General features: G+C 35.8%; 1 protein-coding gene across 4 annotated transcripts in view; it reads right to left on the bottom strand.

Annotated features, from left to right (window-relative positions):
* The window catches only part of Sfxn1-3 (Sideroflexin-1-3), a 260,013-nt gene that overhangs the window by 84,072 nt on the left and 157,995 nt on the right, over window positions 1-17,946 (bottom strand). For all 4 annotated transcript variants that reach the window (XM_090392487.1, XM_090392486.1, XM_090392488.1 and 1 more), the window contains exon 7: window positions 9,238-9,365. In XM_090392487.1, coding sequence (XP_090248613.1) covers window positions 9,238-9,365 — 128 coding nt within the window. The remainder of the gene's footprint in view (window positions 1-9,237; window positions 9,366-17,946) is intronic.

Below are 17,946 nucleotides of genomic sequence, written 5' to 3' on the forward strand. Positions count from 1 at the left end.
GTTATAGCATATCTCAGTATATAGTGGCATAGTGCTTTGTATATCAGTGTTTTTAGGCATGCGGGAACTGTCTTTTAATCTGTAGAGTTTGCCAGTTATTGTTTGGAGAGTGTTTTATAAATGGTTTATGTGGCTATTCCAGTTCATATCTGCATCGAAGTAAATTTCAAGGTATCGTATCATTTCAACCTGAGTGATTGTAGAGGTTTTACTGTTCTGTGTGTTTTCTATGTTGGAGAGTAGATGTTGGATGGTTATCAACTGGTCAGGTCAGTGGATTTCTGAATATCATTAATTTTGTCTTATCTGAGTTCAGGTGTATGGAGTTTTTGGTGAGCCAGTCTATGAGCAGATTTATGTCATGCTGTATATTTGTTTGGGCTATTCTTGCATAGCTGGTGGATATTATAGCTGTATCATTTGATTATTGGAAGATATTTCCTTTGAGAGGTAACTGATTAATATCGTGCATATAAATGTTGAATAGAGTTGGGGAGAGTACAGCTCCCTGTGGCACTGCACAGGTAACTGGTAGCTCTCTACTTCAGTTTGACATACGTGTGATATGCTTTCTATTTTGAAGATAGTTTGTAAACCACCTGTGCAGAGGCCCATCTATTTGAACATGTCTCAGTTTTTCTAATAAGGTTTGATGTGTGAGTGTGTCAAATGCTTTAGTTAAATCGATAAAGACTACGATGGCAAATTTTCTTTTTTATCTAAAGCAGTATTAATTACATCTGTAAAGTCTTCCAAGAGAGATGTTCTTCCCTTATTTTTCTGAAACTGTATTGTGTTTTGAGGATAATATAAAAGTTCTCTGTATATGCTGTGAGTTTCTTTGGTATGATCCGTTCCATAATTTGATTGATAATTGGTAGTGTTGCTATGGTTCTGTAATTGCTGATTAAATTTCTTTTTCTATGTTTGTATACAGGTGTGATTATTGCAGTCTTTAACACTTGGTATCTGTCCAGTTTTAAATATTTTATTTATTAATTTTCGTAGGATAGGGCCTAAGCTATTTGCTTGATATCCTTAGGTCTTATATCATCAATTCCTGGGCCTTTGTTTGCTTCACAAACAAAGGCCTAGGAATTCTTCTGCTTCTCTCTGTATTATAGAGAGAAGTTCTGCTTCTTTTATGGTTGGGAACCATAATATCTGTTTTGATTGTGGTACAAGTGGAGGATCACATTTTGTGAGTGGAGGAATATTTCTGTGCAGTTCTTGAATGGAGTCTGCAAAGTATTGGTTAAAGTCATCTGCTAGTTGTTGGATAGATTTTGCATCTTTCATGAAGCTGTGCTTTATGGTTTCAGAGGCGGTGGAATTGGGAGCACAATCTAGCATCTCACTGATCAGATGCTAGGTTTATTTCATGTTGTTTTGTGCAAAGGTAAGCTTGTCTCTGTAGTAGTTTTTTTTTGCATTTTTTATTTGTGTTGTAAGGCAATTCCTTGTTATCTTATATTTGGTTTTTAAAGCTGTTTACGTTATTTGGATATCGCTTTATTGTTTCCAGAGAGCAGCCTTTCTGTGCATCTCTAGGATTAAGTTTTATGTTATCCAAGGATTTTGGGTTGTTCTTGAACGAATTCTGACTTTCTTTGCAGCTTTCTTATATATTTCCTCCAGTGTGAGTTTAATGTTGTTGTATAGGATATCTGTTGAATCTGGTGATGCCATGTGTAGCCAGTCGGTTTTTCTTATTTCGTGGTTGACTATTTCTTCATCTATTATTGTTTTGTGTTGCTTTTCATAGATATTGTCTTAGTGTGCAGGTTTAGAGCCATGAAGTAAATGGTCTCCTACTTTGCACTTTATGACTGATGCAGTGTAACTGTTTGGTGGTGCTTGGATGTTTATATGATCTAGGCAGGAAGCAGTGATAGTATTTCTGAATACTTCTTCTCTAGTACATGATGTCATTGTTGGTATAGATTATACATGGATAGCTGGTGTCTAGGTATGCAGTGTTGTTCTGGTTTTTGTTTGCAATATTTATGTTTATGTCGCCAATTATCATTAAGTATTCGTTTGAGCACATTTCTTGGCGTGAAAGCCAGCAATTGAGTTTGTGCAAGAATTTTATCACGTTTAAGTTTGGTGGCCTGTAAATAGCATTTAGTATTATGGGATGCTGCAAATTAGTGGTATTAATGATTTCGAAGCAAAGAGTTTCAGCATGTTTAAACAGATAAACGGCTTCTTTTGTTATTAATTTATGTTCGATAAATATTAATATTCCACCCTTCTTTTTGTTTGGAGGCATGATCTGTATTGTTGGAAGCCTGAAATTTGGAAAGCAGTTGCTTCGTCATTAGTTACGGATACTTCTTTTAGGACCAATATATCAATAATACCAGTGTAATTCCTCAGATAAGCCTGTAACAATAACCAATGTTTTCGGATGCTTCTGATGTTAATATACAGGATGGAAAGTCCTCTCGTTTGTACTGTGTGTTGTTTTCATGCATCGAGCAAGTTAAAAGTACAACTGCTGATGTATTCTGGTGTTATTATATCTGTCTTATGGTTCACGTTCATTTTTGTTGTGTTGAGGTCTTCTTTTTGAAATAACTAGGAGTCTTTTGTTTCACTCTGGCAGCCTATCTATGTCTTCCGAGCTTTTTATTTGTATCAACTTTGAAGTTTGTGACTTTCTCAAGAATATCGTGCCATCTCTGATCCACAAAAATTGATACTTTTTTTCTGTTTTTGCTTTTGTTGCTTGGTACAACAGATTCTGATTGAATGTTGTTAAATACTCAAATAGAAAGATTGGTGTGTTGTCTTGCGATTCGTTTAAGACCTTGGCAACAGTTTTTATTTTGTCTGCTGGCTTTTATGAGATTGTCTCATGTGGACTTACTTGTCAGACGATCTATGACTGGTACAGATCGTGGCATGCCTTGTTTCTTGTTCTTGCTGGGAATCCGATTTACGGTCTGAATGTCATCATGCTGTAGGGGGATGTCAATTGCATGGCCTAACTTTAAAACTATGTCTCTGAGATTTTCTGTGGATGCAGTTTCAGGAAGACCATTTATGACAAGATCTTCTTTATGTTGTTGTTGATTTAAAAGTTCGTATTGTAGTTTTAGGGAATTAAGTTCTTGATGGAGTTCAGATGTCTCTTTAATCAATTTGTGTTGCCTGTCAGTTAGTATGTTAATGCTGATTTTAATGTCTTTTACCATTTGCAAAACTTCTTCAGCTGTTGAATTATTATATTTAACAAAATCCTCATATTCGCTAATTTTTTTTGTTATTTATTCATTCTGTTTATCAAAGAGTTCTTGGACAAGATCTACTAAGCTGGCTTTTATATTCTCTAAACCTTTTTCTGGTAATAAATTTACGGAATTCAAATAATAAGACACCTGTATTTTTTTTGTCTCTTCAGTTCATCGTCTAATTCTGCCTCCGGTGTAATCGGTTGCACAGTAGGCGGCGATGTTTCTTTGTTCTCTCTGCAGTATAGGCACTTCCATTCCTCTCATTTTGCATTGGATTTGTGTTGCCTTGTTGTTTCTGAAATTCCAGAGCATGTAAAGTGAAGATTCATAAGGCATTTCCTGCAGGTTATATGATTTCTGTTGGATGATAAATCCTTCAGGCACCTGTTGCACTTCATGACTCACCTTTCTTCCCTTGAGCAACTTTAAAGATGGCAACATCCTTTGTTCTTTGCTCACTGGTGACTACAGTGAACACTGTTCAATTTTCAGCAATCAAAATTAGGATTCTACTTGGCCAATTTCAGTGAATTATATATCACTTAATGTGATCCATATAGATAATGAATAACAGAGGGGATAACGTACATCCTTGTCTCACACCAGATTTAACATTAAACCATCTTCCTGTACTTCCTTCAATTCTAACTGCTGACTTACAACTCAAATAAAGACTAAGTATTGCTTGATATAATGTCCCATTGACACCATATAACTGCAGCATATTGAATAGCTTCTCTCTTGGCACTTTGTCATATGCCTTTTCCAGATCGACAAAACTTAAATTCAGATCTTTGTTATATTCCCATGCTTTCTCGACTATTTGTTGTAAAGTCAAGATCTGATCCTGACAGCCTCTATTTGGCCTGAATCCAGCTTGTTCTTCACCAAGCTTTTCTTCCACAATTCTTCTCAACCGTTTCTCAAGTATACTTGTATAGATCTTGCCAGGAACACTCAGTAGGGAAATACCTCTGTAATTCTCACATGCAGTTTTATTTCCCTTTTTATATATGGGTACTATGAGAGCTCTACTCTACTCCAATCATCGGGAATTCGTCCCTCTGTCCAGGCATTCTGAACTATGCAGTGCAGCCACTGTAAGACTTTCATACCACCATACTTCAGCATTTGTGGTCAAATATCATCTACTCCTGCTGCTTTTCCAGATTTCAAGCCTTTGATGGCTTTTTCTACTTCAATATGTATTCCTGACTGCATGCCTGGTCAGTGTTTTTTACCACTGTGCTGTCATCACTGGTTGTTTCATTTAGCAGTTTTTCAAAGTAATTACTCCATACTTCAAGGATATCTTTTTCTCCCGTTTTCATGTCACCTTTATCATCTCTAATTCCTTTTATAGCACTCTTTCCTCCATTCTTAAGCTTCTTCAACAACGTCCAGAATATTTTGCCACCTTCTTGATATTTATTTTCTATATTCTTGCCAAAGTCCTCCCATGACTTTTGTTTAGCTAGTTTTACACAGTGTTTAGCATTCTTGCATTTGTCTCTATATTCTCTAAGAGCACAAGCTGACTTATTTGCCAGGAACTTTTGATACTCTTTTTTCTTTTCCTTCACTGCCTCTTTAACTTCTTATGTACAGCGTGGAGTTCTGATTTTTCTATCCTTGCAGACAACCTCACCACATGCCTCTCTGGCTGAGTCAATCAGGGTTTTCTTCAAGGCTTGCCACTGAATCTCCAAGATTTGGTTCCTGTTCTCAAACTCTTTCATTTTTTCTTCAATAATCTTTGTGTATTTTAGTCTACAGTTCACATCTGAGAGCTACTCAACTTTTATTAGTTTTAAAACTTTCTTACGTGTTATTCTTTTCAATATGAAATTCAATTTTATCCTGCTCAAGACTAAATAGTGATCACTTCCAATTTCAAATCCTCTGTACACTCTGGTGTCCTGCACCAGGGAGAAAACATCACTATCAACAATAACATAGTCAATGAGACTTTTCTTATTTCTAGCCTCTTCTCTCCATGTGAATTTGTGCACATTTTTATGTTGGAACATGGTGTTAGCAATAACCAGTCCATGTTCTGAGCAGAAATCCAACAGATATTTGCCATTATTATTAGCTTTGCTCTTTTCTCCAAATTTTCCCAAAATATTTTTGTATGTCTCACAATCATTTCCTACTCTGCTATTTAGATCCCCAACAAGGACCAACTTTTCATTTTTCATTGTGTCAGTTGCTTTTTCTAAAGCCTCAAAAAATTCCTCCACTTCTACCTTAGTAGAACCTTCTGTGGGACCATAGGCACAAATAAGTCTCATTGTCCAGTTCCCCATTCTCATATTTGCCCACATTACTCTACTTGAGACTGACTGCCATTCAAGAAGATTAGCCTCGTATTTTGTGTTGAATACTACGGCTACTCCTTCTTTTCCTTGATTGTCATTGCCTGAATATAACATTTTGTATTTATTGCTCAGAAAGATCTCACCAGTTTTGGTCTTTTTTGTTTCAGTCACCCCTATTATGTCGATCTGGTACTTATCTAATTCCTCAGCTAGCTCCATTTCTTTGCCATTCAGGCTTCTTACGTTGATAGTACCGATCTTTAACTCTGGTGATGTTGAGTTGGGGTTTATTTTCAGATTTGTTCCAGTAGCTGACTTTTCGCTGTTCGCCCTGGTTCCCTGGTGAAAACAACGGGGGCCTTGTTTAACCTGGCGACGCCCCAGCTGGCATGAAATTTTGTCATGTTGTACCATCATTCTATATTTTGGTTTAACCAATAAGAATACAATTTGGTCAGCTAAATCCCAAATTGCCAGCCCATCCTCGTCCGTTCGGTATCCAAGTAGATACCCAACAGGGTGCACCACGAGAAGGTGAGGATTGGACATTAGGTCAGAAGCCCTGGTCGGTTCTCCACATTCCTTTAAAGGCTATGTGGAGGTCTCCTCTCAGTTATACAGCTTTGACCCTTAAGCACCCTCCATTCTCTATTAGGTCTATTACTAGAAAGGAAGATGAAGTAAAAGTAAACAATTGTTAAATGATTGTTACATATATCATCAGCACAATTTATGACATTGTATTAATGGGTCAGTGAAGTACATATCAGGCTTTTCTGGTCAACTGTTACCCATGCCTTCTTGTGGTATGTGGTTTCCACCAAAGGAGCTCTGGTCCATTCAGTGAGCATTGATCACTGTAAAGGGATACCCTTCCTAGTTGAAAGAAATATAAACTAGATCTAAATGGTAGGTGACTTTCTTTGCTCAGTGGAACAGCATCCCCTTGATTAGTGGAGGCTTGAGGTATCTGATGCTATACTTGATCTCCAGATCTATCCTTTTGGGGGGGAGGGGGATTCAAGCAAAACACTGCAAAGATTCAGGACTTCAACCTTCAAGGATAAAGCAGCAAAAGAGTTCTACAGGCCAGCTTTCAGAGAGTACACAAACTAAACCTGATGGTAATTCATCAGGAAGCTCCTGGATCACAGTAGGATACTATGATCTGCATAATTAAGTTTAAATTATTACTAACTTCCTATCAACAAATCTTCCAAATTAATCTGTTATTTGTCAGATGATATAATTTAGTCTTCTAATGCACTGCTAACTGCATCAATCAACCTATATCTTGGTCATCCTCCAGGTTATATTAATGGGAATGCACAGTGGTGATTATTTATTTTTTCTGATGATGCTAAGTTAAGGAAAGTGATAAGCATATCTGATTCAACATCCCTGCTGGCTGACTTTAAGAGACTAAATTCCACAGGCAAATGATAAAGCCAGATTATTCTGCAAGCTAATTCAGGTTCACAATATTTGATTTACATTTTATGCTCCTCATGACAAATAGAAGAGGCACTTCCAAACTGTCCAAAACAAGATGGGCCACAAAAGCAAGGAATTCAGAAGATGTTTGGAAAGTTTAATGGAGTAAGCTTATATTTAGGTGAAGAAAAAAAAAGTGCAGATCTTCTGGTGAAATGCTACATGAATGTTAAGCTGCTTCTTGAGCATTTTAGCAACATGATAATCCTCTGATGTCAATAAAGAAGTAAAATGTGAGTAATTTCTTCTGGAGCAGAAGAGGCAGGAATCCTCTAACTATTGAATGCTTTGTTGACAAATATCTCACTAAACTCATCAGAAAAGTTCTTAATGTATTGTAACTCCTGATGTAGTAAGTTATCCATATAATATAAAGTATAGGCATGATGTATTAAGATCCTAAATAAGGCTTTTAGTTCTACAGAAAGGCAGAACAATTCTGCATAAAAGTACATTCCTTATGAAGAGGCTATATAAAGAAAGGTTGTGACACATTACATCGTCCCAACTCTAAATAGACCTAATGGCCTTTGCTATCTTCCTTATGGGAAATAGTACTTCGAAAGTACTCTTCAATCTCCTACCATTTCCTAGTTGTTGTTGTTTTTCTTTAACTTTTGAAACTTACTGTGTTACCTACTGATACTATAGTGAAGCTCTTCTAATTTTTTTTTTTTTTTTTTACATTTTAATTATGTCTACTTAGGTTTTCCTACCTTGAAAAGGATAACTGGCCTATGGATTTCTGCATATGAGAACAAACTGAGGTAATGTGGTCTTCAAAATTTGGAATAGATGGATGAGAGGAAATGTGATAGAAGAATGCATGCTAGTAAAGGAAACTTAATAATACTGATACAAAGAGATTTTGAATCTTATGGCCGGTGAAGGCAAAATTCAGGGTAATGAAAATGGCTAAGGATGCGACTAAGGAGCAAGTCCATGTGTTAAGGCTTATGTGCTGAGAAAAGCTCATGTTAGAGGCTTAATGAAGTGAAACAGCACCAAGCAAGGATTAAAAATGTTATTTAATTCAACTAATATTTCATCTCAGTCACTGAAACATTGTCAGGGATTACAATGAGACGTGTAACACACACACACACAACTAAGTGAAACAGGGCACTTTATATAGGGCACATAGAGAGGAGAGAGAGAGAGAGAGAGAGAGAGAGAGAGAGAGATGATATGAGAGTAGCAAGATCTCAGTGGAGCTAGAAAGCCATGCAGAGATTATATTTCAAGTCCCCACCAAAAGCTTGCTATCCTTATATGTTCTACTAAAGATCAACTTGGTTCTCTCTCGGTGCCTGGAGGTATATAAAGTATCCTGTTCCTGCAAGTTGGCCTACAATGGACAGACAGGAAGATCAGTCAACATCTGCTAGGAAGAACGCAAAAAATACATCTGCAGTCACAATTATGGTCAATTGAGCCTTGAGGATCATGCTTTAGAAACAGTTTATAAAATCAACTGGAAAAAGACCATAATGCTAAATTGCAGTAAATTTAGAAGAGAAAGACTATTTTTGGAATCTGCAGCTTCTTTCAAAAATCAACCTAATCTAAATAAATATGGTTCCATAAAACTTCCCAAAATATGGAAAACACTAATACTTTGAGATCTCAGTTTATATCCTAGGCTGCCAACAAGTGCCCACAGAGGCATGTTTCACTTAGTTTTGTGAAACATGTGTAACACATAACAAGTCTCATATTGTAATCTCTGACAATGTCTGAGATGGAATACTGGAAGAATTAAATAACATTTTTAATCCTTTTTCTTAGTGCTGCTTCACTCCATTAAGCCTCTAACATGAGTAGGGAGCAAGTGAGATAGCATTCTACCATTAGGCAAACCATAGTGAGTGTTTTCAAGCAGAGATACGATAGGTATGAATAGCTAAAATGGTCCCTCACCCTCAATGAGTGTTTGAGGAACATGAACATATATTTGATGTTTCAAAATTAAATGAACTGGATAATGAAATACTAATTAAACAGCTTAGCAGAGAAATAAATTATGGGAGTTGTAAAATAAGATGAAATGACTAAAATCAGTCATAAAAAAAAATCGCTCTTAAAATACAAAGAGAAAATTAATGAAAAATAAACAGTGAAGGAAGTAAAAATAAGTAAATAGTTTTAAAATAGGCAAATAGAAATGTTTATGAACTTACTCATTCCTGGCATAGCCATGCCAATTCTTGATAAAACAACTTGAAATATAGCCCACTTTGCTGCAACTTTTGACTCACCAATCCGATTACTATTACCATCTACTACTGGAATACCTTCACGCAGCTCTCTACAATAAAGATGCAACAGAATTTTTCTGTAAATTGTCATATTTCTTAAGCATATAACTTAAAAACATTATCAGTTAAATGAAAATGTATGTAATGAAACATATACTGAATGCAAAGAAAAGAGTAATTTGGCATCAACAATTGTTAAAATAAATTATAAATATCCATTTATTATTTTATAATCTAGCAGGCAAATGTGTCTTTTCCAAGTGACTGAGAGCTTAAAAGAATAATCTTCAGCATGAGTTGCTTTGTAAATGCTTTACTTTAAAACCTGTATATTCATTTATTAATGCTTTTGATTTTAATGACTGATAACTATTTGTACTTGTTGGTCCTTAACAGATGCCAGGCAGAAAGCATCTGAGTACCATTGTTTATTTATAAATAATAATTTAATTTAATAAATAATTTAATAAAGTACAATGGACTGTATGTAAATCAATAGAAAAGTGTAGATGCTGAAATCAGCATCTGTCACTTTGCTTTTAATTGATGCTTGGGTTTCAAAATGAGATAGGAAATGTAATGCTCTATTTTTCATTTCTCAATGATCCTTTAGCTCTTTTAAGTGTAGAAAGAAAACTATATTTCCTATTTGGTTCTTTGATCTCTAAATTGAGAGAGTCTTAAATTTTTAAATGTTAAATAAACCAAACCATAGAGAGAGAGATTTCCATCAACAAGTACTTTTCAATTATTTAGTCATATATACCCTCCTCACCTTTAGGGAGCAAACGTTGCATCCTTTACATCACTTATGCCTAAATAGTTCCAAATCAATTCAGTACATATCCAACAACTTTAGAACCAATCTTATCAGTTCCCTGAATCCCTTACATCAGGTATTGGCTAAACAGTTCCAAACCACTGCAGTTCATATCCAACAACTCTAGAAGCAACATTTTGTATCTGTTTCCTGAATTTCTTATATTATGTATCTCTAAACAGTTCCAAACTACCACAGTTTAATTAAGCATGTCCACAACTCTAGGTTGATATGATTAAATGCATGAGTTCCCTGAATCCCTTACATTATGTATTCCTAAACAGTTTCAAACCAATGCAATTTAATCATATGCTTTTTTTCAGAAATGGAACTGGCTGTTTCTACATTTTTTTAATTGATGCAAATTAATATGTAATATAAATGTTTGGTTGACTAATTGAAAACTGTTTCAATAGAACAATAACAGTCTAACAAGTAACTGTCAATTTGATCCTATATGTTCCACTGAAGCTTGTATGTAAAATATAGTTCTAAAAAGCAAGAAATTGGAAGGAAAGTATGATATTTGTAATTGGTGATTATGCTGCAATAAAAAATAAAACAAAAAAATTTGATATATATAAATTCATAAGAAAACACTGATGAAATTTCAATGACTTCTTCCATAACATCAGCTTCACTAATTTTAATGCAAATATCACTTAGTAGTTTAAACATGAATAGCTTCATACTTAATTCAAGTTTCTATCATATTTTCAACATTTTAAAATAAAATTATGTGAGATTTATGCTGCTTTCTCTTTTTTGTTTTCTTAAGTCTATTGTCATTCAATAAAAATTTTCACTTGAATAATAAACAACCACTAATTATACTCCTTTTGACAGGCTTAGGGAATAAATGTGCACACATCCACCTATCTAGACAGCAATTGGTCTTCATATTGCATTAATATTATGAAAGTATATTATTAAATTTTTATTGTACTGCTATTCCAGATATACGTATTTGTCATGTGTTTACACTGAAGTATTTGTTCACATTTATTTCAAAGCTTAATGGTACAAACCAAATGTACAGTAATAAGTCGCAGCAGAATTTTCAGGTATAAAATATAATTTATCACTGTGCACAAGAATTATATCAAATAAGCTAAAGGGTTCATGTTGGAGGTTTAATGGAATATTATCAGCACTGAGAAAGGATTAAAATGAATTTTAATGCTTCCAATATTTCATCTCAGTCACTGAGACATCTTTAGGGATTACAAATAACTTTTTGTAACAACACACACAAATACAATACAATGATAAGTGAAAATATGTGAGTGAAACTAAAGTCATATCTAGGAGGTGCACCCTCTATGGGCATTTGCAGGTGGCCTAGGATGTAAAGAGGGATGCAAAATGCCCATAGAGGGTGCATCTCCTAGATACGACTTTAGTTTTACTCACTTGTTTTTACTTATCATTGTATTGTATTTGTGTGTGTTGTTACAAAAATTATCTGTAATCCCTGAAGTTGTCTCAGTGACTGAGACGAAATATTGGAAGCATTAAAATTCGTTTTAATCCTTTCTCAGTGCTGATAATATTCCATTAAACTTCCAAGATGAATTCTTCACAGCACTTAAGCTTCAACACATGGAAGTTCAAGGGCTGGGCACAACATCTTGCAACTGAGTCAACCCTATCTTCATATGGTGGAGTCTGTTTCCACAAAAGGTACTCTGAATGTCCAGTGAGAATGGCTGGCACAAAAAGAATACCTTTCCTAGATAGAGGAAATGCCAATTACACTTCTAGGTGGTAGATGTCTTTCACTGCTTGCCGAAACACCACAACTTTGCTTATCAGAGGCTTGCTATGGATGATCTCTAGAGGAAAGACTCCAGCTTCTGTACCCATTTCTCTTGTCATGATATATCTATGAAGGTAACCATCTTCAATGGCATGCCAATCACACTGTAAAGACCCAGACTTCTCCCCCATTCAAAGGTACTGCAGTAAAATGGTTCCATAGCCTAGCCAATAGATAGTGCATAGGACTAAATCTGATAAAAATGAAAATGTTTTGCAATCAGCTAGTGAGAAATCCTGCTGCTACATACTCTGCTAGTTCATGCCTGGAGGGAATCCAAGTATGGTGGTAGGCAGGGAAGAATTGCCAAAGCCATGTGTGGACAGGAGACTAGGTTCCTTTGTGTGGGTGGTATGTTTGCAAGTCTCATGCCTCCCACTGCACGGTATGGCACAAAAAACAGGACTGAAGTTCGACCCCCCCTTTCAGTATATGTGCTATGAGCTATGCCATTCGACTGCATGTACATTAACAGAAGAGCAAATGTAGAGTCTATGCCATCACAGCTTGTAGCAATGGTGTTGACATTGGAAGAAAAGACGTTTATTGTTGAGCATTCTTTTTGTTCATACGGAGTTGGTAGAACAAATGATCCAATATCGTGAAATAAACAGCGGAACTGACAGGCGTAAGCAAGATGGAGGAGGAGGCCACGGTGGGACAACTGGGGAAGTTGCTGTGTACGCTAGGGAAGAAGAGGCCTAGCGCCAAAGAACTATGCCAGTGGGGCACCCAGAGGGGGGCCTGGCACCCCCAAAGAAAAAGAGGGAAAAACATGAGAAAAATTTCCCAAAATCTTTTCCTAATTAAAATTCATTTTTTTTATTTATGTGTGTCATGTCATTCTATTCTACTTATGAATTAGCAATCATTGCAGATTCTCAGTCACAGGTCGTATGCGATGTGTATTCTCAAATCCTCTACTCAACTCCCCCCACACACATAAGATTAAATCCTGAGTGCGCCACTGGACTACGAACACACACACTCGGTGAAATACGATTTCTTCTGAAAGAATGAAATTCCTATGATATATAAAGTAACGACTGCTGTAAACAATGACGAAGATCTCCCTCACATTTCATTAACAACAACTTACTGGCTGTTCAAGGACCTTGGTTTTGTTTACGCCACAAGAAAGCAACCATCGGGCCAGTATTTATGTTCTATCAGGAAATATCTCGTGAGGGACGAAAAATTTATTATACAGACAAAACCTGAGTGAATGCCAGTCACACTTGCGCTAAAGTTATCCAGGATATGACAGTAAAAAGTGCTCGTCAAGCATTTTTGTTGGGCTTAACAACAGGCCTGAAAGCACTGAATGGAAAGGGGTCTCATATAATTATAACGCATGCTGGCAGCGAAGCCAGATTTGTACCGGGGGGGGGGGGGCTTGAAATTTTATGAGCGTGGAAATCACAAGGCGATTATCATAAGGAAATAGATGGAAAGCATTATGAACACTGGTTCATAAACATGTTTTTGCCAAACATTGGGCCTAAGAATGTTACTGTAGACCATGTGCTTACCATCTGTCTGACTGGAAAATGTGCCATCTCAGGCTACACGCAAAAAAGGACATTCAGAAGTGGCTGAAGGAAAAAGGAATTAGGTTTACTTCTGATATGATGAAAACAGAACTATTGAACTTAGTGGCAAATGTCAAGAGTCACTTTCAAAAATATTGTATTGACAGTACTGGTGAACAGAAAGGACATACAGTTATTCGTCTTCCACCATACCATTGTGAACTGAACCCCCAGAGAACTCATCTGGGCACAAATTAAGGGACATGCTGCAGCAAAAAATACAACTTTCAAAATTTCAGATGTTGAAAGACTGGTCATGGAAGGATTTCAAAAAATCACTGAGTGCACATGGAAAAGTTGTTGCATAACATATGTTATTGAAGAAGAAGAAAAATTCTGGGCCCTTGATGAAATAATAGGTGAGGTGGTGGAAAATGTGCATTTCATGGCAGATGACAGCTCTGAATCTTTATTTAGTGAAGATGCACAATCTGATGATACTATCCACAGCCTGAGTGGTGTTGAGAAGCTTCCTCATAGAATTAATGAAGGAATAAGAGTGTTTATGTATATATTATTGTAATAAAATATGTCATGTTCAGAAATGTGCATTGTGACAAGTGAAGTTCATTTCATAACGTAAACAATCACTGCTTATCTTAAGACAGTTTATAATAAACTATATGACATTTACTTTGTTACAGCCTATCAGTTAATTCCAGAAAATCCAAAGGCACACAGTCATAGAGTCATCTTGGCTGTGCAATTTCATATTAGCAATCATAATGTAATGTTGTACGTAGAATGGTGTGATTCGGGTAATGACAGCTTTTAGGGGATTTTCTATGCACGTGCTTAGTTACAAAAGCGACACTTCACTGTTGCCATAGTAACAGCAAACTAATATCCTGCTACTTTCAGAAGCGGTATGGCCTGCAGTATATTTATTTTCTTACAAGATAACCTGAAAAAGAATATATGAGTATCACTGAAATGCGATTGACAGAGAAGGGCAGTTAAGTCAACTATTTCTATATATAATTAGAAGAAACACGTATAAACCACAGTGAAAATTCTTTAATTGTAAATATTTCATCCTAAGTATCTTAGGACATCATCAGTACAGTATTTAAACAAATATAGGAATAACATACAGTTAGGGCGCATGATTACAATAGAATCTCATGAAACGTGCATAGCGTGCTAAAGTAGTACAAGAAAAAAGTTAATTATTTAACACAATTTTGTATGATAATTTCCCATACTTTAGGAATAGTAAGAACGTCGTTGCGGTTAAGGTTTGGTCTGTGTGGTAGGGCTTCAGAACTTTCTTTGTATAAACGTTCATGTTTAAATGAAGATCTATGTAAAAGTTTAGCCTTTTCCCAATGGATCCTATGGTTTGGATTTTCAATTCCGTGTTGAGAGAGGCCAGATTTCTGCGGTTTAAAAAGACGAATGTGGTCTTGATGTTCCGAGATGCGTTTCTGAACAGACCTACCTGTCTGTCCAAAGTAAGATAATTTGCATGAGCATGGAATCTCATAAACACCAGGTAACATCAAGGGTGAGAATTTGTCCTTAGGAGAAGGTAATAAGTTGTAAATTTGGTTGATAGGTTTGTAAGTAGTGGCAAAATTGTATTTCTTCATAATTTTAGAAAGGCGTTCTGAGATGCCTTTGACGTAAGGTATGGGAATCCTATACACTTCTTCCTGTCTGGTTTGATGTATGCAGAAGTGACTGATGATTTTTTTAGTTGTTTTGGGATTATATCCATTTAGGATGGCTGTATTTTTGATAACTTCTAATTCCTGGTTTAAAGATTCTTCAGAGGAGCAGAATTTGTGTGCTCTGGAAACTAGTGATTTAATAATGCCAGATTTCTGAGATGGATGATGAGGAAGAATTGTGAATGTAGCGACCTGAGAATGTAGGCTTGCGAAAGACGGACGTGGCGATGGAACCGTCTTCTTTTCTTTTGATGTGTAAATCCAAAAAAGAGATACCCTGTGGAGATTCTTTTTCTAACGTAAAGTTGATGCGATGATGAAGAAGGTTAATTTTATCTAGAAACAGTTGTAATTCAGGTTCGGGATGATTCCAGACTGCAAATACGTCATCGACATATCTTAGACAAATTTTTGGTTTGGGTTCAAAAGTGAATATTTTTTCCTCAAGGTGTTCTAGAAACAAATTTGCTAGGTTTGGTGATAAAGGAGATCCCATTGCTGTTCCTTCCTCTTGCTTGCATCAGGTTACTTCACCTTCAAATTCAGAACGTCTTTCTAAAATTATGAAGAAATACAATTTTGCCACTACTTACAAACCTATCAACCAAATTTACAACTTATTACCTTCTCCTAAGGACAAATTCTCACCCTTGATGTTACCTGGTGTTTATGAGATTCCATGCTCATGCAAATTATCTTACTTTGGACAGACAGGCAGGTCTGTTCAGAAACACATCTCGGAACATCAAGACCACATTTGTCTTTTTAAACCGCAGAAATCTGGCCTCTCTCAACACGGAATTGAAAATCCAAACAATAGGATCCATTGGGAAAAGGCTAAACTTTTACATAGATCTTCATTTAAACATGAACGTTTATACAAAGAAAGTTCTGAAGCCCTACTACACAGACCAAACCTTAACTGCAACGACGTTCTTACTATTCCTAAAGTATGGGAAATTATCATACAAAATTGTGTTAAATAATTAACTTTTTTTTTTTTTTTTTGTACTACTTTAGCACGCTATGCACATTTCATGAGATTCTATTGTAATCACGTGCCTCTAACTGTATGTTATTCCTATATTTGTTTAAATACTGTACTGATGATGTCCTAAGATACTTAGGATGAAATATTTACATTATTTCGTTATTTAAAAAAATATTTCTATATATAGCCATATCCTAGTCGTGAAGATATTTTCACATGCAAAACTGTTTGAATACCACAATCTGAATTACTGGTATTACAAAACAATGCATCAGTATTCAGAGGAGCACTAACAATCAGTTATTAGTGTGAATAATTCAAAACTCTAAGAGATATAAGTAAAGCTCGAGTGTACTATTTTGGCATCTCCCTCTAATATTGGATCAAAAATAGAAGTTTAAAATGACTGTCTTGCAGATTTTTGGTAAATTAATGCAGTCATACTTACTGAGGTTTGGAGGAGTGCTTCATTGTCGAGTCCAAAAACAGTCTCTCCAATATATACCAACTTCTATGTAGTACTTAAGTTTTCTTCCATCTAATCTTGTGTGACAGGGTATTTACAGTGTGTTCTACCAATTCTTACTTGCCACAATGTTGGTAGCAAGTGTATTTTTTATATTCTCCAAAACAGGTATAACATATCTTCCTCTGTCAATGGTGAGCCAATTCACAGGTGCAAAACACTTCATTACACTTCTGAATGTGAAAGAGGACAAATGAAAAAAAATCCATTCATCTTTTCAACAAAAGATACTGTCAATAACTGAGCTGTGGAGGGTCACTATAGGAAAGAAAACAAAGACTAAGTTCAAAATAGTTGGATTCTTCTACTATCATAAATGGCACTTTCTACAGGCTATTTCAGAGATCTCAATCTGGAGTTGAGGACCATGCTAATAAGAGACCATCAAGGGCCAGTGAGGAAAGAAAGAAACACTATTTACAGATGTAAATATAAATTTAAGAGCCACTTTTTTTTATAATCTCCTAGCCTGAATAAATATGGCTACCTCACGCCACCAGATTTTGGTAGCAAACAGTTTGCTTGAAAGTTTATTGTTCAATTGGTTAGACTATAATAAATTTAGTTTAATCCTTTATCCAAGTGTGAGCAAACAAAGTTTGCACCTGAAAGTATCTTCAGGACTGGGGTAAGGTGGAACAACACCGGGCAACTCGTTGCAAAGGTGATAGCAAGCTAATATCACTCCATGCTTGGTCTGTGTTTGCTTATAAAAATATCAGCCAATAATAATTTAATAAAAAAGTTAATTAGTATCCCTAGACATCCATTTCTTCTGTTAAACAAAAACATGAGGGACATCTTTTGTGGGTGGGAGTCCCATAAAAAAAAAAATTGAAACTACTTCGGATACGTTCTTGACTGATCACACATACCAACTACTGAATTAGAAACCTTTATGCAGATGTATTCATCACTTATGCAACACATATGCAAAATACTTGGTCATATGCATCACCATATGTTCTAAGCAACTATTTAGGAATGCTCCTGGTCAGTAATCACCAACAGTGTTGATCACAATGGGAAAAACAAAGGATTGAAGTTTGATAAAGGGCTTATTGTGGGTGCTGGTCTGGCTGGAGCCACAATTCTGAAAGCGGTACAGTCGACTGATTTCTCAAAAGGTGAGATATCTTGAGTATTTAATCAGTGGAAAAATAACCCACATTACTTGTAAAAGAGATATAACTGTGGTCTTAAGACGATC

This window comes from Typopeltis vanoorti, chromosome 5, assembly GCF_054136105.1.
Source record: "Typopeltis vanoorti isolate ZY-2024b chromosome 5, IOZ_Tvanoo_1.0, whole genome shotgun sequence".
NCBI classification, from domain to species: domain Eukaryota; kingdom Metazoa; phylum Arthropoda; class Arachnida; order Uropygi; family Thelyphonidae; genus Typopeltis; species Typopeltis vanoorti.